We start from the raw sequence: 23,667 nt of genomic DNA, 5'->3' as shown, positions 1-23,667 counted from the left end.
GGTCTAGCGGTATTACCTCACGTTCCTTCTCATATTTTGTAGTGAAGGTTTACCTGAGAGGGGTGGGAGGTAGCTCACACAATGTAACTCTACATTGAGACCTAAACCTTAAGTCTCACAACCCTAAACCCTCTATGAAAGGGATACCGTAAGTTACAGGCTTGCTTGTATGTTAAGATGTAGATGCTAAGTTTGTTGGGCTTTCTATTCAAGCTGGCATATAAATCAGTCTTGTGCATAAAGGCTGCGTGCGCATGCATAGTCTTAGTGTCTGTGTGCTTACTTTCCCTGGTGCTCAATTATTTTATTCCAAGATGAAATATGCACAGACACTTTTTCTTTACCTTACAAATCTATTGTTCAACTGGGGTCAAGAAACTGATAATACCCTGACAGGATGCTTTCGTAAAGAAGATGTGCAATGAACAAAGAAGTCATTAAGTCATAAAATGTCGTCTTAATCTACTGTGATACTATTTAATAATGCTTTTTTTTTTTTTACTCTTAGTACTTCCCTTAAATCCCCAACTAGACATTTCATTTGATCAGAACAGGCGCAGCGCGCTGTCTATCGCTAAGTTTGAATAAGTACAAGATGGTGAGCACTTAGTACTATCAAATTTCTTATATTAAAGACACTAGTCAATGCAGATATGTGTGTCCGCTCCACAACAATAGGCCCTACGGGGCCAGTACGGCAACACGCTCTCAAAGACGCGGACTAATTCGAGCTATTTGATAAAGTTTGTATGTCGTATCTATGTCATTGGTCTTGTAGATATGCCTTGGTGTGTCTCTGTTCACTAATTAGAGACACGTGTTGGGGAAGTCTGTCCATATCTCATCCCCAAAGTTCCGTTAAATACTTTTAACAAAGCTTATATCAACTCACTCTATCTGGTAAAAAAAAAAGAAAAGTTTGAACACGTTATTTCTCCCACACCCATTCTCGGATCAATTTGAAACTTTTACACAATTATTTATTGTACCTAACAAAATATGAATCGATAAAAAAAAAAATAACCAATTAAATTAGTCAACTAGTTATTGGTTATTAATGATTTAGCTTGGTAATGAAAAGAGAAATTAACTTTAACAGTATTGAGAAATATAATTGTAAGTGTAGAGCTATTCCCCTTAGAGAAACTTTTAACGTTGTTTTTTTTTTTATATTAGATACGTAGGCTAGGTCGTTACAAGTCAGTAACTCTAACCATAACTAAGGCCTCGGCTCTTATAGACACACTTGAAACAATGCTGGTGAAAAGTCTTAAGTCTAAATTAAATGTTTTTCTACTAGAAAGAAGATATAGGCGTTCGTTCTAGAACTTGCGAGTCGGGTTATACTGTATCCCGACCAAAGCTCTATGTTGAAGGAAGATGACGGGAAGTCAACATGAAGTCCAAAACTAGTATGTCTCCAGTTGATTTCAAATATCTGGAGGACATTTTAGAATCTCTAAATACAAATCCTATAATAACTATTTATGTCTTAGCCTTACATTGTGTAGAGTCGGTGGTATTTCACTGAGCACAACTTCCAACTATGCCTGCACTTGTCAGACTTTTGTCTAGTGCTGTGACGTTCTGTGTCGGCTACTTCAGATGTCTAGCTCTAGACGTGTACCAGTGGTGTGTTGCGCTATCTTACTGACTGACGTAGTCTACGGTATGATGGTATCGGTTTACACTAGCTAAATGATAGTTGTTGTTTTTTTTCGTCAGGATGTCGCTTTCTTTAAATGATAGAAGGATGACAAATGTTAGCTCCCTTTTTAAAACAAACAAAACTTTGGTTTAAAAGTTATGTTCAACACGTTCACGTAATCCATACACCTATTTGTTACAACTCTGTCATTGCCTCCATACGACTGTCACCCACAGTCCTGGAACCTATACTCCCGTCACACAAAAAAGCTAAACTCCTTCCACCTACGCTGTCTAAGGAGTATCCATAAGGTGCGTTGGTCCGAACACATACCAGACACAGAAATCTTAAAGGTGTCCAGCATGAACAGTATCAATGCAACAGTAAAAAGGTCCCAACTTCGATGGGTGGGGCATGTAGTTCGCACGCTAGACAATGGCCTTCCTAAACGACTTCTACACGGAGAGTTGTGTGCAGGAAAGCGCTCCCAGGGAGGTCAGTACAAACGCTATAAAGAAACTCTCAAGAGCTCCTTCAAGGAATGCGATATTGACATTCACGACTGGGAAGCGCTAGCTCTCGATCGCTCCTCATGGCGTGAAGCTGTGAGTCTCGGAGTCTCGAGATTTGAAGCAAGAAGAGTGGCCAGGGCGAACCAGAGCGCCGAACCAACAAAAAGATGAGAGAAGAAGCAGGCCTATCTGCAACTGACCAAACCCACCCATGCCACGTATGTGCCGGCTTTTTAAAGCGAGGATTGGATTTTACAGTCATCTTTGAGTCCATAGGAAATGAGAAATGTGCTCATCTCCGATCACGAAGGAGCTATAAATACGACTGTTTGTAAAATGTTTTACATGTTTCGGATGTTCCTTCAGAGTTGAAGATAATTACTTCCTAGTCCAAACCTTCCGAGGACGACGGGGGATGGGAGCGGGCAGGGTTTGAACCCTGGACCATCGATAAATCTGAACGACAGTCCAGCGCGCAAACCGCAAGACCAGGCAGCCATTTCTGTATTTTGTCACCCACACTTTTAGATCTGAGCTTAAAAATGTGATTAGCTTTCCTCCATATCTATGAAGTCATCACTTGCAGGCTGCGTTCATTATGTTTCGATTGATGTATAAACTCCTTTAAAAAGCTAGCAAATAAAATAAAGGAAATAATGTCTTCCGACGAGGACATCTGGTGTGAATAAAAAGAGGTGGGGTGATTTGCAAATTACGATGCTATTCTTAGATCTATTTATTGATAAGTCATACAATGGTTAACACACACACGAGCGCGCGGAGAAATCGTCTTTTTTTTTTCCCCCTTGGTTATTTATACATTAATCTTTAAAATTGTGTCTTTTTGTTTGTTTTAAAATAAAGGCTAACACGCCATTTCTGTATTTTGAGCAAATCTTGTTTGGTTTAAAATATTACTTTGTAAAGTTATGCACTTTTCTTAGTGATCGCAATGTGTCCACAGTTGTCCACAACTCCTTAGGTGGTCACTGTTGAGCCGTCTGTGTATTCTATCCATGATCAGAGCACTAATTGTCTGTGGGCTGACACGGATGCCGTACATATAGCGTCACACACTGACAGCAAGTCTTTTAGTCATTGCTTCCCTTAGCTAAAACGTAAACATTAGATACTTGGACTGAGGAATGTTGTACTGTCACAATTTGAGAGAGAGACACGCGCACACACACACACGCACTGGTGAAAGAGGGACACCAAGTGCTGTATGACCCCACTTCTGTTGTGTCTGTGTCTTTGTGTGAGTGTGTGTGTGGCTTGATCATCGATGGTATAGAGATATGTTTTTGTGTGTGTGTATTCTGTCTGGTACATATCTCTGTGCCAGGTATAAGTGTGCCACCCACATTTCTATGACATGACATGGCTGCTTCATTCTGTCAGTTTAATTTTATATGTATGGTGTGTCACAGTTATCATTATCATAAAGTACTTTTCCAAGTGCAGCCCTCATTTCTTAAGGCCAGACCTTAACCAGTTTACAAATGGTCTACTTGATATAGTCAGTAGTTGGTGAGATTCAGAAGAAACAAAAGCGTATCTGGGTCTGTCTCCTTATGCAATGTTTGTATATTTTTAAAAAAAGGCACCCCTTAGAGACCTTCTTATCTATGAGGGCAGATGATGTAAAGCTCCTCTGTTTCAATGACAGACAGTTACTTTGAGTAATATGTGACTGAGACAACATCCCATCACTTTACTTTCCCCAACTCAGAGAACCATTAGATTGGGTAGACTCAGGCATCCTAAATATCCTGATGCTCAAAATCCCAGTCTTCACATAGACTTAAACTTGAGGACCCCCCCCCCCCCCCCCCTTTTCTGTTTGTAAGTCAAGCACTTTACCTTTCAGACGCCATGCTTCAATGTAATTCCTTCTTAAACATTAACTGTGTAAAATTATATATATATATATATATATAAAAAAAGACAGGGCTGGCCCTAACCATTGCAGGGCCCTATGCGAAACTGATTGCGAGGGGCCTACTCTGGGTGGGAATACGGATAATTAGTGAAAATTAAGATTTTCGACTTAGAATTTTATTCATTCTTTACTAAGTGCGAAATTGGGATCAAATTAACTTTACTTTACAAACCTTGCAACATATGGCATATTTATATGCCAGTGACTATAAAAGTAAATAAAGTATTGAAACTTCCGATTCATGTGAAAATTCGCCCGATTATTACATTTTTTACATGAAAGCTGACAATACCTTTTTTCTTTTATTGCGTGTAGGATTTCCGTTTTCGGCAATGAATGACACCCACAAATGACATTTTGTCTATTTTTCAGGAGATTTTAATAAATTTGGGATATTTCCAGAAATTTTTCGCATATATTTTGCAACTTTATTACTACACCTAGAATTAGCGTGGGGCCCACTGCGACCACATAGGTTGCAGTGGCCTAAGACTGGCCCTGAACAAAGATATCCTATATAATATTGATAATTTTTAATGTGTATGTGTTGGATATATTTAAAATATTTTCCTTTTCATATGTGTATCTCAAATATTATTAGGTTTTAAACAATTGTCAGATATATATTTGTTGGGGTTACTTACCTGGAGTTGGTGAACCCAGGATCTGCCTTTTTGTCAGATGACCTGAAAATGTCCAGAAAATATATCTTTCATGGAAAGATCTCTAAAACAAGAATCTAAAAAGAAAATTTTATTATACTTGTGTATGTGTGTTTCCTGAATTATTTTTCAAACCAAAATTGTCCATTTGTAAGGGATCCTTTCTGAATGAAAATAACAAAGACAAAGGTTTTCATCTTTTCCCTGTTAAAAATATTACATTAACCCTTTGTAAATTTGTGTTCTGAAAGTTATTTAGAGAAATGATTTATTTAAGGATTTCATTTTCAAAGTGGACCATAATTACTTCTATATATTATGGAAGAAATCAAATGTTTACTCTCATTTACTTGTTTTTTTTAGTTCTTTAAGTTGTTATTTAATTGAACAAAAATGTTATTTGTAATAATGCTGAACCTGTAGAATATACACTTCTGACTTGGAGATGTTGTGGAGGGTTTTGATTACTCCAGTAGTATAGTCTGAGCTCTTTTGATCCAACTCTTGATAGCAATTGAGTGCATTAAGCAATTTCCTAAAAGCTGGTAATCAGAATTTCTTTATCAGTGAGGATATTTCTTCAATCAGTCAGGAAATGTCCTATCTGGTTCAAACTCTCTGTAATGTAGGTCAACAATTGTATGATTACACAATAGAGTAGAAAAGTAGGCCACAAAAATATCCATGAGTAAATGGATATTTTTGTTTTGCTAGCTGTGCTTTTTTTTTTTAGAAACTTTATATCTCTCAGTCTGGTAAAAAGTTTGTACATATTTCTCTGATACCCAATCTCAGATAAAGCTGAAATTTAGCTTAATTATTTTTTTTACCTGACAACACAAGAATCAATAAAAAAAATTAACCAATTAGCTAATTAACAAATGGTTACTAATTATTTTGTTTGATATCTTCAACAATGGAAAGAAATCGCACTTGACTGAAGTAGTGGTATAAGTTGAATTAGTCCCCTTTAAAGTTCGCCACTCTAAAGTGAAACAAACACAATATAACTTAACAATCTTCTCTAGTCATAAGTATCTCACTAGCACGTCTGCCTGGGGAAGGTAAGCCACTAGTTCGAATTCAGGGTTTTTTTTTTTTCGTTTTGTTTTGTAAAGGCTTTTAAAAAAACAATAATGGTAAAATCCACCCAACCCCCTCTTCCCCCCCCCCCCCCCCCCCCCATTTTCCCAATTAGTCCAGAGAATGATAGGATCATAGCGCTAAAGAAAAACAATTGTTAAAAATATTATTTAACGCACAGATTTATTGTTGTTGGTCTAGATCTATTACAAGTTTATAATACTGATAGTTCCTTTGCAACTGACAAAGATAAAAGTGTTGTTTTTTTTGGTTTATTAATCATTAAATCACCTTCCCCCAACAATAAAAAGAAATTGCTAGTTACATGATGTTGTTTCCTTTTTCCCAGGAATGGGTGACAGCAACAGATATTAGAATTGTTTTAACACGTATGAACACTTTTGGTGATGAAGTGTTTGGAGACCCTCAAGTCCTGAAGTCTTACTTTTATGCCATTTCTGATTTATCTGTTGGAGCACGGTGAGATTTTTTTTTCATATTCTATGTATGCTGTTTATTCTTGTTAATATTCAAAATGTTTCACTTGTACTATTTTTTTATTAAAGAAAAAAATTGAGTCACTTTTGAAAACAATTCTAGCATCACAACAAAATTACATCTGATGTGAAAACTACTTTGCAACACTGCAAGAGATTTGAACTTTGTATGAGGCAGGGTTAACAGTAAAAAATGTATTGTTTAAATAAGAACTAAAAAAGTTCTGAAAGTACTTTGTAACAAGCCTTCATGATTTCTATTTTAAAATAAGCTCATTTTAACTTCAGTGAAAACGTTGCTTGATTTCTTACATTTTTTTACCCCAGATGTAAATGTAATGGTCATGCCAGAGAATGTCGTTCAGTCAGAGGTCAGGATCTAGAAGAAAGGCTTGAATGTGTTTGTGAACACTACACTGCAGGAGTGGACTGTGAAAAGTGCTTGCCATTCTACAATGACCGTCCATGGGGTAGAGCTACAGAGACCAATGTTAATGAATGTGTTGGTAAGTCATTGATGTTTTCTTATTTTTCCACATGTTGATATGATTATTGATACATCTTAAAGAAAGCAATTTGGCAATCATGAGGAATATTACTTATAATGGTACTGACCATGCACATGTCATTTCATGCTTCCTTAGGGATATAAAACAAGGTAAGTTTGAATATGTTTTTTTTATGTTAATTTTTATTTTTCTTCATTTCAGATCTTATTAGTATGTTTTTATTGCAATGTTTTCTGTGATTTATTTTCTCTATTTCTTATATTTTAAATGGTAAATATTTGGTTTTTTTTTTTTTAAGTTGAATTATTTTTTGTTTGTTTATCAAACTCATTGTTTATTCACAAAATAAGTTTTACATTGCACTGGTAGGTGAAATATATATAGGCTTTTTCAACAACCAATGTTGTGAACATACAAATAGATAAACTGTAAATCAATGACTAGCATTGGATAGATGTCGTACTTTGAAAAACTTTTGATTTATTTCTTTTGTTAGTTTATTTTATTACACATAGGTAAAATGGAAAGAGTGAGGTTAAAGAAAAGCAACTATTTGGTAACATTTCATTAATTTCTAGCAGCCTCTATCTTATTTTGAAGAATACCATTTACAGTGTTGAAATACTTGGAGTGAGAATACTTATAAAAGGAATGTATCACACTTGAAAATACTGGCATTATTCAAAGCTCATTTTTTATAAGTGAGAAATTAGTCATATACGTCTACCTGACTTATTTCTTTCAAAAGTTATGCTTTCGGAATAAAAGTTAGTTTTCAACACATCTTTTTGTTTTTGTATTTTTATTGTTTAATTTACATTTTGATGAATGTTTCTCACTTGTATGAGTTACTTTTCTCCACATTGACATTTTTCTAAACTTGTACATTTACAAGATATATCAAATATTTGTGATAGTACAATTTAAAATCATTTTTAAAATAAAAGTTGTTTTTTTTTCTGTATTCACTTATTTATTTAGTTTTATTGTCATGTTATAAGGGCTTTCCCCTCTTATATTCTCTATTAACATTGAACAATAATGTTGTAAAAACTGTTATATAAACTTAGCTTAGTACCAATCTTTATTTTTATGTGCCTCAAGGCTTCTAATAACAGCACATGCACATATTTAACCTGATTAACAAGTAATTATTTTGTACATAACTTTTTTTTAATACCAGTGTTCTGTCTGTGAGTAGCATAGTTTTTAAATGAAATGTATTTCTCTTGCAAGCTTTAAATAAAAGTGAAATTTTCTCAAGACTTTGTTTCTCTCACTTAGCTTGTGACTGCAATGGTCTGTCTGAGACTTGTGAGTTTGATCCAGAACTGTTCAGGTTGACAGGCAGTGGTGGCCGCTGTACCAACTGTAGAGACAATACTGATGGTGTCCACTGTGAGTTATGTGAGGCCAACTACTACAGGAGAGAGAACCAGTGTATCAGTTGCGGATGTCACCCTACAGGTCAGTGCCTCACTTACAGTGAAGACCCTGAGGGTCATTGAGTATGTGGATAGTTGGGAATTCTCTCGTTCTAGTCCTCCTTCCTCACACCCACACCCAGACTTTTTCTTTCTTATTATTTTTGTTTTTAAAACCTTGCTTTTGGATGAACTCTCACCACAACTTTTCTATTCTGTAAAGATCTCTGAACAAATAAAAACTTAAATGCTGGTATAAATCACATAATGTGTGCTGTTTGTCTTTCTTTCTTATTGGTGTCTTGCATATCTCAACAAGCAAGGTTTGTTTAACTCATAATAGGCTCCAGACACTCACAGTGTGACAGTAATGGACAGTGCCCATGTAAACCTGGTGTTGGTGGGATGAGATGTGATCGCTGTCTTCCAAACTTTTATGATTATGGAGAGAATGGATGCACGTGAGTAAATCATTTAAAGTGTTTCATTTATATTTACATGTGTGTGTATTTGCAATGGCTTTCACTTATATTTGCATTTTTTTTTTTGCAGTTTAAAATATTCTTTAAATTTTTTCAGACCTTGTGCATGTTTCCCTGCTGGCAGTCTAAACAATGAACCTCGATGTGACTCTAGGACTGGACACTGTATGTGTAAACAGAATGTGGATGGTAGACAATGTGATAAGTAAATAATTTTTTGTTTTATTGTAATATATTTATTTGGATAATAGACAAGTATGTTTAGATTTACACTTGAGCTTGACAAGTAAAATGCTTGCAAGAAGTTATTATTTTAGGAACATTCAGTAATTACTTAAGATATCTCTAATTTAGTTGTACAAACTAATCAAAAAATTATAATACATTTTATCTATCAGGTGTAAGCCTGGATTTTTTGGCCTGAGTGAAAGAGATCCTTTTGGTTGTATGTCCTGTTTCTGCTATGGTCATTCTTCTGAATGTACATCAGCTTCAGACTACTTTGCTTACAACATTACATCAACTTTTGATACAGGTGACATCTGTTTGTTTGTTTTTTGTATTTAGAAGTTATCAAGTTTTTCTTAACACTCAGGAACATTTTTTTTTTGTCTTTAATTGACAATATGTAAATTTCATAATTTTTTTTTCGTTGGAGTGGGTATAGCTACTTTTATGACAGTGCCTTACATCTTTTGTTACAGTGACATTTTATATAAGTTATAATATTCATACTGCTCCAGGTAACCAAAGGTGGACTGGTGTGACCAGGAGTAACAGAGAAGTAGAGACCCAGTATAATGGTATTACACAAAACCTGGGTGTTTCTTCAGATTCTCGAGAAGCAGTTTATTTTTCAGCACCAGGTTAGTTTCTCTACTACATACATAAGTTTGGTTTTGTCAATTTAAACTATATCTTCACATTAAGTAAAAAAAAATTTATTTCATTTAAGATATAAAAAATGAAACATTAATATCAATTAATAGAACTTTCAAAGTTCCCCTTTCAGATCTTGCGATCTATAGGGCAGATGATGTAAAGGGCATCTGTTTCTGTGGCCCACGGTTAATGAGGGTGTCATTTGGCCAGCACAATGACCAACTGCCTTTTTTTCCCCCAACTAATGTCAGATACCTATTAGAGCTGGGTGGACTCAGAGGCGCCCAAAGATTCCAAAATTAAAAATACCAGTCTTCAACAGGATTCAAACCCGGAACAACAGTTCAGAAGCCAAGCGCTTTACCTCTCAACCTCCAATATAACTTTTAGGTTATAAAAAAAATATATTAAGATTAATTACCAACTGAAGAGGTTTTGTGGTCAAACTTGAAAATCACTGTCATACATGTTCCTAGAATTCTAGTGCTTATAAAAAGATACAAGATATGCCTTAATTTGTTATAATTATTTAGATATTAGCACTTTAATGTGCGTTTTAAGGACACTATTATTTCACAATCTTGTGAGAAAGGAGGTTTCTCTAACTACACAGGTTGGGGATGGCATTATAACTGGGAAACTAGGTAGAATCCTAGAGGCTATATCTAGTAAACTCATCATAATCTAGTCTACGTATCTAGTGGAGGGGTGATGCACTGCTGAGGGATTGAAGTGGAAATCATTTTAATGAGTTTCTAGATCTAGTCCTAGATCTACAGTGTCTTATACAGACTTTAGAAAATATCACATTTAAAGTTATTGATCTAGTCATTCTAAATCTAGACTTATAATACTAGAATATGTTGTAGAATAAGTAGATCTAATGATAATCACATCTAGATCTAGCTAAGGTCTAGATCTATATCTTATCCATCATTCTATGAACTTTCTTCAAGTTCTTTTTATTTTTGTGCTCTATAATTATATCAACTAAAATTGTTTGAAAGCTGTCATCCTGATGTGTCAATATGTAGATCTAGATCTATTTTAGTATCGTAGCCATGAGCTGCCATGTTTGTAGATATTTTTCCCCTGTCCCTAACTTCATTAACTTCTGCCATTGAGCTTGTTTACCTAATTGAAATCTTGTTTTTTTTTACACTTTCAAATGACTTTTTCTATTATAAATATGCTTTTTTATAATATCACATTTTTTTTAGAAACTAAAAAACTAAAGCTAACTCAATTTTGAAAAACGCCTCTTCAGTTGTCAGAGTTATTTGTTCTAATCCTTTCAAAACTACTTTCACCTAAATATTTCTGTCGTCCTCAATTGACATTCAGTTTTAAAAAATAGCATTTTCTTTTTATATATAATAATGAGAATTTAGAAAACAAAACAGTTCTTATATAAATGGGCATTATTAAAATGTGCATAATATAAAATCTATGTTAATTTCTTTTTTAAATTAGTCTTTTTTTTTTTTTGTATTTTTTAATTAGCATTTCTATTTATCATATATAACTGAAGAAACAAGTCCTTTTACGTTTAAAGTGTCATTTAATTGTGGAACATTTTAACAAAACATATACACACGGCAACGTTATGTACAGATCTCCTGCTTCACTCGCTGACCTTTTTCTCTCTCTCTCTCTTGTTTACACACTAGTCACTTCCCCCAAGTCCCCTAACTCTCGATACTCAACACTTGACCGTGTGTCACGGTTGACCACACAGCAACCGTGTCACCACAGTCCTCCCAGGGCAGAGAAAAATTTTGATCGTATCAAAATTTCATGAACCGAATAGTTTGGGTGTACATTAATAATGGTTAACATCGACAAGAAAAAACAATGACAGTGGCATCTTCTATTATGAGAGAACTGATAATGCCTATGACGACAAATAAATTATTCAATAATATGTTATTGCAAGGGACATTTCCAATTGAACTATCGCAGAAAGCTTTCCTGTTATATTATACAACTTATAATACAAAAAAAAAAATACACGCATTTAGTTTTTTTTCTATGTAACAACAATCTTTTGAATGCCAACATTGTCAGGTGAAAAATGCACAATTAGTTAATACTTTATGTTACATCAAAACTTATTCAAAACATCTTCCAAATTAAGGGAATTGTTTACTTTGTGTTTCTTTCATATCAGTTCCTACATGGACATCTATGACTACAATCAATGCAACAAACTTAAAACTAAATTGTAGTACAACTTTCACATCTCTGAATGAAATAAAAAAAAATTCAGAAGCGTAATGTTCATTCAATTTTGACAAGACAAATTTTAAAGTTATCATACAAGTTATTTGTTAATTTTCTCATCATCTGATTAATGAATTAACCTAAGTCGAGCGTCCCTAGACATCATCTGCTTCCTCTATTTGTTCTATCACCATTACTCTACAACTGTCTTGCGTGTCTTGATTAGCGTTTGTTGAAAGAGTAAATGGTCTGGGCATGTACAGCTTCAGCATATTGATGTGAAATACTTTGTCTCAGCCTCTGATGTTTATACTGTAGTCGACCTTCGAAATCACCTTTGTGACTTGGAATGGGCCCTGCCATTTTATAAATAGCTGGTTATTTTTGTCAGGCAGCAGAACCATGACATTATCACCAACTTGTAGTGTTCTCAACTTTCTACCCTGATTTAGCTTTCTCAATAGTTCTGGTTTCTCTCTGTTTGCTTTTGGACAGTTTCGCATGCTTTGATTATATTTTGTCTTGTTTTGATGACAAGATCGTATCCTGTGAGTACGTCGTGTTCTATGTTCCTATTTACTAGAAAGTCTCTGTATAGTGACATGGGTCCCCTAACAGGTGAGCCATAGAGCATCTCGAATGGTGAGAAGCCCGTTGTTGTGTGTGTTACTTCTCTGTAGGCGAACAGTATGAGGTTGATCAGCTTGTCCCAGTCTGTTGGGTTGTCCTGTGCTACTTTGTTCAGCATTGTTTTCAGTGTTGAATTCAGGCGTTTGCACATCCCATTTGCTTGGGGGTGAAAACGGGCAGCAAATTGTTGTTTAATATTTAGAGTTTTGCAAAACTGTGTGAATTTATTTGATTTAAACTGGGTGCCTTGATCACTCAGTATTATGCGAGGGTAACCTGTTCTTGCAAATATTGCTGTAAGTGCGTCTCCGACATCTTCAGAAGAAATTCTTTTCAATGGTATTGCTTCTGGAAACCGTGTGCACATGTCTACAACAGTCAATATGTAGCAATGACCTCTTCCGGATATTACTGGCATTGGTCCAATAATATCTACAGCTATCTTCTCAAATGGCATTTCACTTAAGTCTGTTGTTTGTATTGGAGCTTGCATATATGTTCCCTTTGCTCCATGTATTTGGCAAATATGGCAGGATTTTATGTAGGCCTTGACTTCTTGCGTAATTCTAGGCCAAAAAAATTCATTCAAGATTCTATTCAATGTTCTCTTTACTCCCATATGACCGGCAAACGGGGTGTCATGTGCAAGCTTTAAAATTGTTTCTCTATACTTCTTTGGAACTAGCAATTGTTGTGTCTTGCCTGCTTTCAGATGAATTTCTCTCACATAGGCACCATCTTCGCCTAACTTGATTAACCCTCGTCTTGGTGGAGCTTCACTTTCTATGAGTTTTATTAGATCTGGATCCTTTTTCTGTTCACTGACAAATTTTTCTGTTTTAATGTGTAGTGGGTCTTGACTTTCTGTGGAGATTTCATTCGGGTTGTTCACTTGATTATGGCTTCTCATATCGCTATTTTCTGTATCTGTATTTTCATTTTCATTGTTATAAGAAACTTGTATGTTATCGTTTGTATTTAGCACTTCTTCTGCTTTCTTCTGAGCTCTTGTAGTAACCATGGAACATTTCTGTGTGTATTTTTCTTTCCACTTTTTCAATTCTTCTACTGTGCAAGGTTTAGAGCCTTTGATACAGCCAATGATAAGGCCAATGTTGTCAGGCTTATTGTCTAGTACTAAAGCCTCATGCCAACCACTGATGAACGGTGTTTGTATGTTGATACGTGCTACCAGATGTGTAGTTACTTGACCAGTGTAACCAACACAGTCTTGTCTTCTTCCAGTGTACTCTTGTGGGTTGACGTATTCTTTTGCGACTAAAATTGCAGTTGCACCTGTATCGTACAGTACGTTGGTCATTTGTTCTCCCACAAAGCCTGGGTATACCTGCAGTTTATTAGTATGTTTGGCAGCAAATGCTCGATCTCTTGGTCTGTCGTTCCAATCTTTATTGCGTCGGTTGTAGAAGCAAGTCTCTGTTGTGTGGTTTGTTCTACCACAAATTTGACATTGGAAACGAACTCTTTGCTGATTACGTTGATATTCTCTATTTTTGTAAGTATATGTTGGGTTCCTTTCTTCATCTTTCTCTCTTCGATATCTATATGTTGGACTCATTTCTTCATCGTTGTCTCTTCGATATCTATAGGTCGGGCTCATTTCTTCATCTTTCTCTCTTCGAGATCTATATGTTGGGATCATTCCTTCATATTTCTCTTTTCGAGATCTATATGTTGGGCTCTTGTCAGCGTTCTCTCTTCTATATAAAGGGCTTGGAGTCCGCATTCTTGCAGCGTTGTTCACCATAAAAGCTGATGCCGCAGTTGGGTTCTCTCTAGCTAACACTTCCCTTGGGTGTGCGGCCTTATACTGCCTTAGTTGTGCTATCAGGCTGCTGATGGTCTTTGGCTCTTGCTCCGTAACGTATGTTTTCACATTATTATTGTAAGCTTCCACCACAATGTCCATTATGATGTGTTCTCTGAGGGTTTCATATTTGTGATCCACTTTTGACAGGTCTACCCATCGATCGAAGTAAATCGACATGTTGGTGACGAATATTTGTGGATTGTCGTTCGCCAGAGGTGTCGACTCTTTCAATCTCCTTCTGTATTCGTAACTTGTGGAGCCAAACTGTCTCAGCAATGCCTTCTTCACGGCCACGTACTCTTTTCTTTCTTCATCTCTCATTTGAAGACAGATGTTGATGGCTCTACCTTTTAAGCGCCCCATGAGGCTTCTTGCCCATTCTATCTGTGGGAGGTTGCATGATGTTGCTATATCCTCGAATCTCAGTAGTTATGAGTCAATGCACTCATTCTGGCTCTCGTCAAATGGAGACATTCTGTCTAATTGTTTGTATTTGTCAAAGTGTTCCTCCTTTTCATTTTGCTGTTCTTTGTCTTTCTTTTCTTTAAGTTTTAGTTCTAGTTGTAAGATTTCCTTCCTTCTACTATCTTCTTCTTTCTTTTTGGCTTCTTCCCTATTAAATCTCCTTTCTTCCTCCTGTGTTATTTTTAGTGTAATGAACTTTTCAAGTTCTTCGCCTTGCAGGCCATTTTCCTTGCCCGCTTCTCTAAATATTTTGTACATCGGCATTTCCACTTACTTGTGCCTCGTCGTATCTCGTCGTGGTCGCCAGTTGTGAAGAAACAAGTCCTTTTACGTTTAAAGTGTCTTTTAATTGTGGAACATTTTAACAAAACATATACACAAGGCAACGTTATGTACAGATCTCCTGCTTCACTTGCTGACCTTTCTCTCTCTCTCTTGTTTACACACTAGTCACTTCCCCCAAGTCCCCTAACTCTCGATACTCAACACTTGACCGTGTGTCACGGTTGACCACACAGCAACCGTGTCACCACAATAACATTAATCATTCTTTTTTTTTTTCTAGCCAGATATCTTGGAGACCAAAGGTTCAGTTACAACCAGTTCCTTACCTTTGACCTTCGACTTGGAGATGACACATACACAGCCTCTGCAGTTGATATTATATTTGAAGGCTCAGAGAAGTCTGTTTCCACACATATTTTTGCTCAAGGCAACCCTTACCCTGGGTCAACAGTCAAGTCCTATGCCTTCAGGCTCCATGAGAACTCCATCTACTCCTTTACTCCTCCAAACCTCAAGTCCACAGATTTCATAGCTATTTTGTCCAATCTGACAGCTATCAAGATAAGAGCCACTTACATGCCTAAAGGTAAAATTGTCCACGTTTGAGCATTAGCTAGCTGCATAGGAATAAGTCAAGCTAATAAGTCTTTAAAAGCTTAGTCTTCTTGAATTATTTATTTTGATTATTCTGAGATTGAAGTAAGCATCACTTTTTTTGTGATTTTTCCTGATAATCATTAGCTTATACATAATTGGAAGTTTTCTTATTTTGTTTTTTGCTTATAATTTATTAAATTGAATGTCTTAGGTGTTGGTTTTATCGATAACATCCAGCTGGGCTCGGCAAGGCAGAGCTTCCAGGGTGGTAGTGAAGCCACATGGGTCGAGTCCTGCACATGTCCACAGGGCTACATCGGTCAGTTCTGTGAGTCATGTATACAAGGTTATAAGAGGGAACCAGCCAATGGTGGCACTTTTGCTAGATGTGTGCCTTGTGAGTGTAATGGGCACTCAGACAGTTGTGATGCTAACACTGGTAGGTTTTTAGAAATCATCTTAGAATTATTCCTTTAAGAAAAGCAAATATATTTTGACCTTTATGTTAACTTATCTTTATCCCAAAATTATAATCAAACAGATCAGTAAAAATTATATTTTTGTAAAATTCATATGATAAATGAAATGATCATTTGAAGTATTACAAACAAAAAACTTCCCTTTTTTTTCATTGATTGATAAAATCTATAAAAAAAATTCCAGTCCATATTTTTTTGAATATTCACTTGTAAATGTTGTTGCTGTGTAGGTCGCTGTATCTGTCAGCACAACACAGAGGGGAACAATTGTGAGAACTGTGCCAGAGGTTACTATGGTGATGCTACTAAAGGAACCCCAGGAGACTGCACTCCATGCCCATGCCCCAATGGTGGACCTTGTATACAGATCATGAATGGAGATGTTGTGTGTACTGAGTGTGATGAGGGCTATGGAGGTGAGGAAAGACATTTCCAAAGTTATATCTATATCATTCTTTGCTCTGTAGTTCTTATAGATCACTTTTTGTTTCTTTGCCATTGCCAAGATATTCAATGTGATACCTATTATAGACCATTTCAGTCACCCCCATCAACTTAAAATTTGACCTGGGCAAACAAGATAGCAAGTTTTTTTCCAAATGGCTATTTCTGAATTAAATATATTCTTTAAATCTCCATTTAGTGTAAATAGTTTAGCCTCAGTAAATGTTGTTGTTTTTTTTTGTAGAATAACCGTACTTGGATTACTTACTCACCCCAGAATGTCTTGGTATTAGTGTAATCTAAAATGTAAAATATGTTTTTGTCTAACTCATCCTTCAACTGGTTTTGACTTTTTTGCAGGTAACTTGTGTGAGTTGTGTTTGGATGGTTACTTTGGTGACCCACAGGGTCTTGTGACTGGGAGACGCAGCGATTGCAGAAAGTGTACATGTAACGGAAACATAGATCCTAATGCTGTAAATAATTGTAATACGTGAGTTTCATGGTTTTCCTTTTTCATGATTATTTAGTCAAACCATGTTTCTTTTTACACTCCTCTGACTTTTAATGTGCAAAATGACAAAAAGAAATCTATTCTATTATTTTAGTAAATTATTTTCAACTCTCAACTTTAGATTTAAAATATGTATACTATTTTTTTTTATTTATTCTCATAATAAAAGGAATTTACTGTCATTGTCAAGCTTAGAAGTGAATAAACTAGATTTCATGACCTAAACATGAGTTGAATCACATACTGTATTACAGTTGGCTATGATGATAGGGTTTTTACAGTTCCTGTTATTAGTTAACTCTTCATGGGTGGAACCTGGACATGGATCTTGAAAACGGCTTTAACAGTTTTGAGAGTTAATGTATATCTTTGGGGAAAAAATTACTAGCCTATTGGCCACACAGGGAGAATTCTGGTTTGACTACTATAAGGAGCTGAATAAGTAAGAAATGTTCAGGAACATTTTGTGCAACGTCTTATGTAGAAATCATTACCTGGACTTCTAGAATGAATTTGTGATAATATACATATATATATATATATGTATATACTTATATAATTTATCAATACACAATATCAGTACTAGATCTAAATCTCTAACTAGATCCAGTGTTCTAGTCTATACAAATGTCTTTTAATGTTACTAAGTCTGGACCCATGAACTATAATTTTCTGTACTCTAAATTTATACATTGGCATAACCAGGGGAGGACATTTTGCTAGGTTTAAAAATGTTTTCCTTTAATCTATCATTCAATAGCTATTACAAGTGAACTTACCAGTATAATAAAAGGTCATAATGAAGGAATGTTTTTTTTTGTCTTTTTTTTTTGTTGAAAGCTGTGTTCAAGATTTTTTAAACTTTTTTGTTTCTATGACAAAAATCATTTTTAATTGTCAGAACCACGGGAGAGTGCTTGAAGTGTATTCGTAACACAGGTGGATTTTACTGTGACCAGTGCTTACCTGATTTTTACAACAACACTTATGGCCTGTGTACTGCCTGTAACTGTAATCCTAGTGGCACTGTCAGTCAACCAGGCACTAGTGGCTGTAACCAAAAAACTGGCCAGTGTCTATGTTTGCCAAAGGTTGTGGGTCAGCAATGTGAGCGTTGTGAAATTGGTTACTGGAACATTGCCACGGGTCAAGGTAATTGTTAGTTTACAAGTTTAACATTGGTTGAACTATTATAGTCTAACATGGCTCAACCACTACAAAAGAAACTATTCTTAGACTTAGTTGCTGTATTATCACTGTTACTTAATACAATATTTTTCAATTTTTCTTATAAATATTTTTCAATTTATCTTATAAATATTTTTCAATTTATCTTATTGTTTGGTAGTTTATTAACCCTCTTAAGACGGAGCATTTTAGCATGTCTTGTGCCAAAAAGACGGAGCCCTATTTCCAGCCTTAACACTTCACTTACAAAAAAATTCCTAACAAATAAACTAATTACTTTACATACACAAAACTATATATATTATTGCTGGGAAATGAATGAACTAATTTAATCTTATGGAATTTATCTGAAATATTAACATTTATTTAAATAAGCCAAGCTAATTTGCATAATTTATGCGCATACAATTCCAAAAAAGTTTTTTTCAAAACAGAACAGAATTATAAAGGTAAGAGTTTTTTAAGAAGTTTTAGGCTTTAATAAGCCCTAATACATGTCTTTAGAGAAACAAGGCTCATTGAGACCCTTCAGACACTTCTATCACATTATTTTACTACTTTTCTCCCCCCCCCCCCCCCCCCCCAAGGTACCATGGAAACAAACACCTTCATAATTGTCACAGTAACAGTCACTCATTTATGACCCAGGGATCGTTTTTTTAGCTGTTTGTTGTTCAGAAAGTTGGCATCATATTTATTAGTCTCCCTGACAAATGTTTGAACTAAATTGATAGTCAAAAAATAGCATAAAACGGTCTATTGGGTGCTAATCTCTTGGTTCTCAAATGGGTCTTCTTTATCCAGCTACCCACCCTTACCTCTAAACCATGTTACCAAGAATAGATATCGTCAATACTTTCTAGATCTAGTATTAGTGTAAACTTAGATCTAAAGTTTTCCTCAATTCTGCTCTTATTTTTATTAATTCTAGCATATTTAAAATAAAATCAGAGTCAGTGAGTTAGCTTTCATCAATATCAACGGCTGACATGTTAAAATTTTCACCTCCCACTAGCTAACTTCAAAAAATCAATTTTAAAAAATTATCGCGTTAAAACAGCGAAGGAAGCCGCCATTACAGTCTACTAATGTGTAAAAATACTAAGAACTAATCTGATTGGCTGATAGAAACACTGGCAAGCCAATCCTTTGGTTGGAAACATCGCGGCCGATATATCGGCCGGCTCGTCTTTTTCGCCAAATAGCCTTGGGCCGATATGTCGGCCGTGTCGTCTTAAGAAGGTTAAATAGAATCAATTATTCTAAAATTTTAAGTCATAGATTTGGCTCTATTATCATGTTTACTTCATTTCCTTGTGCTTAGGCTGTTCACCATGTCAGTGTGACATTGTTGGTTCCCTTAATTATACTTGTGATGAAACTTATGGGCTATGTCAATGTAAACCTGGAGTGTCTGGCCGGACATGTAACCAATGTGACAAGAACTACTATGGCTTTTCATTCTCTGGTTGCACAGGTAAACTGACATGTATTTTTTAAATTTCTCTATGTTCTTAAAATGTGTACAAACCTTTCTCTAAGCTGTCTTCATAATTTTCCCCCTCAGAGTGTATGTGTGACCCAATCGGATCACTTGACCAGCAGTGTGATGCAAATGGCAACTGTCCATGTAAGACTAATGTAGATGGCAGACGATGTGATAGATGTATGGAGAACAAGTATGATTTATCAGCTGGATGTTTAGGTACTGGTAACATTTTTTTTCTGTAGAAACTGTAGAATTGGCAACATGATACACTGACTACAAATGCTTCACTGTACATAGCTGTACTGAGGTACTATACTGGTCTCTCTCTGTCTCATACTGGAATCGTACTGCTTCTCACAGAACCTGTGTGTCTTGCTGTGCTGAACTGAACCGGACTGAATCAAATCGTCTCACTTTAACACACTCATTCTTAATAACTGGTCTAACAAGACTTTTTCTCTCTAAATTCTCAGAAAACAATAGTCATCTCTACATGATCAGTTTGTATGTCTGTTCATCGTCCCTTGACACAATTGACCTCTAGCAACACAATGAACTGTGTCACATCTTTCAGCTGATGGCACACACACACTGCTACTTCTACCCATGTCACCACCACACTTATAACATGTTTTTTGCTAAGATAAATGGAAGTAGTATTATTAATGTGATTTTCACAATTGCAATGTGAGAATTTTGTTTGCTCACAGATTGTCTCCAGTGTTACAATTTGGTCCAGAAACAGGTCAGCACTCACAGGGCCAACCTCAGAGATTTGAAGCTCCTCATTGAGCAGACCTCAAACAATCCTGGTTTGTTCAATGACTCCCAGTTCTTTGCCCGTCTTTCTGAAGTCAACTCATCCATAACTAATCTACTTCAGGAGGCTAAGGGACTCTCAGGTGAGATCTTCACATATACAGAGAGAGAAAAAGATAGAAATCTATGATGGAAATTCTATTTAATTATTAGAATTAATATCAGCTAATTAAAGTAAAAAAATAATAATTAGAAGCTGGATTATCTTATTATGATTAGATTTGCATTTTGAAATATTTCTTAAAGTTGTTTTTTTTTTTAATTTTTGTTTACTAAGATTTATTTTTTAAGTTATTTAAGTAACTTGATTTTATCTATAAAGTCTAGATATATTTTATTAAGAAACTGTTCTTTCATCTTCCAACTGCAGTTGGTGATGGTGCTGTTGGAAAGGAGCTGGAAGCTCTAAAGTTAGCTTTGTCTGATGTGCTGAACAAATGTGGTGAAATAGGTCGTAACATTGCCACTGCTTCTAAGGCCACCCAAGATAGTGAAATAGATATTGAGCAAGCAGAGAAGGCTATTGAGAGAGCAGACTTGGCCCTAAAGAATGCTGAAAAGTTCATTGCGGTGGAAGGACAGGCTGCTCTTGATAGAGCAGTAGATGCTCTAGGAAAGTTTGGAACAAGCTCTCAGCAAATGACAGAAATTGCTAAGAGAGCCTCAAATAAAGCCAAAGAGTAAGTTGTAATTTTTATTTAGAAAGGTTTATCAACTCACTCTGTCTGTCTGGTACACCTTATTTCTCCCACACCCCTTCTCATATCAAGTTGAAACTTTACACAATTATTTGTTGGCCTAGATAAGACATGAAAGATGAAATAAAAAATAACCATTTAGTCAATTATTTACTGCTGATTAATCATTTTGTTTGATACCAACAAGGGAAATTAATCTTTCACTATTCACAAATAAGGCTAAATATGTATGGTTTCATCCCCTTAGCTAATTGAACACGTTATTTCTCCCACTCCCATTCTTGAATCTAATTGTTACTTTAAACAATTTTTTATTGTATGTAACAAAAAATGAATCGATTAACCAATTTGGCAGTTAATTAGTAGTAATTAATTATTTTGTTTCATATTGAATAAGGGAATAAAACTTCATTATTGAAAGAAATAATTGAAAGTCCAAATTTCTTTCCCTTAGATAAGTTTTTTTTTTAAAAAAAAAGGATTTTTAAAAATATTTGGCATGTTTAAAATATCACATAAATTCTTTTTTATTAGATGACTGTTGGTCTTAGATTATTTCATGGATATTCTTGAGTTTTAAAATGGGTATGTGGTCAGAAAATTACTGGTGGCATGATTCACTCTATCAATATTCAAAAGAGGATGTTTTTTTTATTGTATGCCACCTACAATAAGATTAATCCCTTATTTTGGACACCTGAGGAAGTTTCCATTCTGTCCTTATGCACTAGTGAAAAACATAAGCTTTCAATAAATTTCTTCATGATTTGAACTTGGCACTTAAGCAAAAGTGATTTACCCTGACAATCAAGCAGTTTTGCCATGCATTGATTTATATATTTCAACAGATGACCAGGGATTAAGATCAAAGACCATCGGATTGTTAGTATCTTATAACTTCAAAGATTCAAAGGAACAATTGAAATCAGATATGGAGTTATGTGTAATGATGACCATACTAGGCTTGGCCTTAAACTGCTAGACACACACTCAAGACATTCATGAATTTAGTTTGTGTTAAAACGTATTAATATTTATTAATTACTTTTTTATTTAATTTTGTTTTTATTAGGCAAACATTGGAAGCTCAAATGATTGATAACTTATCCAATCATGCATTAGCCACCTCAAAGGAGGCCTACAGATTAGCCAATGAGTCCCTCAATATGCCAATACAAACTAACCAGGAAATTGAAAAACTGAAGAGAGCGTAAGTGCACTGACATTGCACACCTATTTTTTTAACAATCCACTTACATAATTACATATAAATAAGTTATCAAAGTATATTATCACCCAAATATTATAAGCTATTAGGTGTAGGCCAGGCTATTGTCTTGCTAGTTCCTATTTTGCATAGATCAAGCCAAACATCTACCTAGTCACTCCAGGGAGAAGATGAAACAATGTATAATCTTTATGCCTGCACAGGCTTGCTGATTTCCAATTCAACATATCAACAAACCAGTTGCTTTCTATCCTGTACTTTTCATTAGCAGTGATGGGAATTTTCCGAAAATTTTCAGAATTCCAAAAATTTCTTTTGATCTGATTTTCTAACAAAAAAGTCCTAGAGTAGTTTATATAATCCAGACATTACATGAATTCGGACACTCGCTGTTTTTGTGGTCATTAAATCTTTATTCTGATATTTAATATGAAACTAGCATGCTGTATAATGTGCTTGTCCATTTTCCAATGATTCTGACCCAATTTCGTTCCATTTAGCTGTCTTTTTATGTAAGATAAAAGAATTTCAAATCTGTATGTCAAGTTGTTGTTTTTTCCTATGTTACCAGGATGACTTTACCTCTCCCCACCGTTAAGACTATATTTTTGTCCTTAAATATAATAACAAATATAGGTTAGGGGTACAATATAAGTAGTCATCCTTATTCTCCTTAAACTAAAGAAGATTTTTGATACTTCATTTTCTTTTGTATGTCGAACCATTGTCAAATAATGCGCTGCTAAAGTCAAACTTTGAAATTTTGGCCTATAGGTGTCCGAATAGCATAAACTACTCTAGATCTAGAGCATGCCCGGACGCTAAGGGCTTTGTCAGGCTTTGAATTTTTACTCTTTTGTAACAATGGCCCCTAAATCTTTCTAATTTGAACCCTGCCTGCTGACTTCCATGAGTTCAAATGGGATTAGTCATTAGATTTAGACTTTAGACATCTAGATTCTAGATCTATTATAAGATCTAGATCTAGTAGGCCCACCGGTCATCTATATTGACTAGATCTATATAGATGTAGGCCTTTACTTTACTTGATTATCATTATATTGAGTTACTGAGTAAAGTATAAGTCTGATAGAATATAAATTATAATAGATCTAGTAATATATTGGATCTAGACT

At 35.2% G+C, this 23,667-nt stretch overlaps 1 protein-coding gene across 1 annotated transcript in view; it reads left to right on the top strand.

Moving 5' to 3' along the window:
- The window catches only part of LOC106069876 (laminin subunit gamma-1-like), a 43,651-nt gene that overhangs the window by 8,829 nt on the left and 11,155 nt on the right, over positions 1-23,667 (top strand). The window contains exons 3-19 of the mRNA XM_056039993.1: positions 6,197-6,327; positions 6,672-6,850; positions 8,138-8,320; positions 8,621-8,738; positions 8,857-8,964; positions 9,158-9,294; positions 9,503-9,625; positions 15,356-15,661; positions 15,884-16,111; positions 16,382-16,567; positions 16,956-17,088; positions 18,011-18,261; positions 19,622-19,774; positions 19,865-20,002; positions 20,497-20,688; positions 20,976-21,285; positions 22,376-22,513. Coding sequence (XP_055895968.1) covers positions 6,197-6,327; positions 6,672-6,850; positions 8,138-8,320; positions 8,621-8,738; positions 8,857-8,964; positions 9,158-9,294; positions 9,503-9,625; positions 15,356-15,661; positions 15,884-16,111; positions 16,382-16,567; positions 16,956-17,088; positions 18,011-18,261; positions 19,622-19,774; positions 19,865-20,002; positions 20,497-20,688; positions 20,976-21,285; positions 22,376-22,513 — 3,014 coding nt within the window. The remainder of the gene's footprint in view (positions 1-6,196; positions 6,328-6,671; positions 6,851-8,137; positions 8,321-8,620; positions 8,739-8,856; positions 8,965-9,157; positions 9,295-9,502; positions 9,626-15,355; positions 15,662-15,883; positions 16,112-16,381; positions 16,568-16,955; positions 17,089-18,010; positions 18,262-19,621; positions 19,775-19,864; positions 20,003-20,496; positions 20,689-20,975; positions 21,286-22,375; positions 22,514-23,667) is intronic.

The sequence above is a fragment of the Biomphalaria glabrata genome, chromosome 9 (assembly GCF_947242115.1).
Source record: "Biomphalaria glabrata chromosome 9, xgBioGlab47.1, whole genome shotgun sequence".
Classification (NCBI taxonomy): domain Eukaryota; kingdom Metazoa; phylum Mollusca; class Gastropoda; family Planorbidae; genus Biomphalaria; species Biomphalaria glabrata.
Note: the sequence above shows the minus strand (reverse complement) of the source record. Positions and strands in the feature narration are given on the sequence as shown.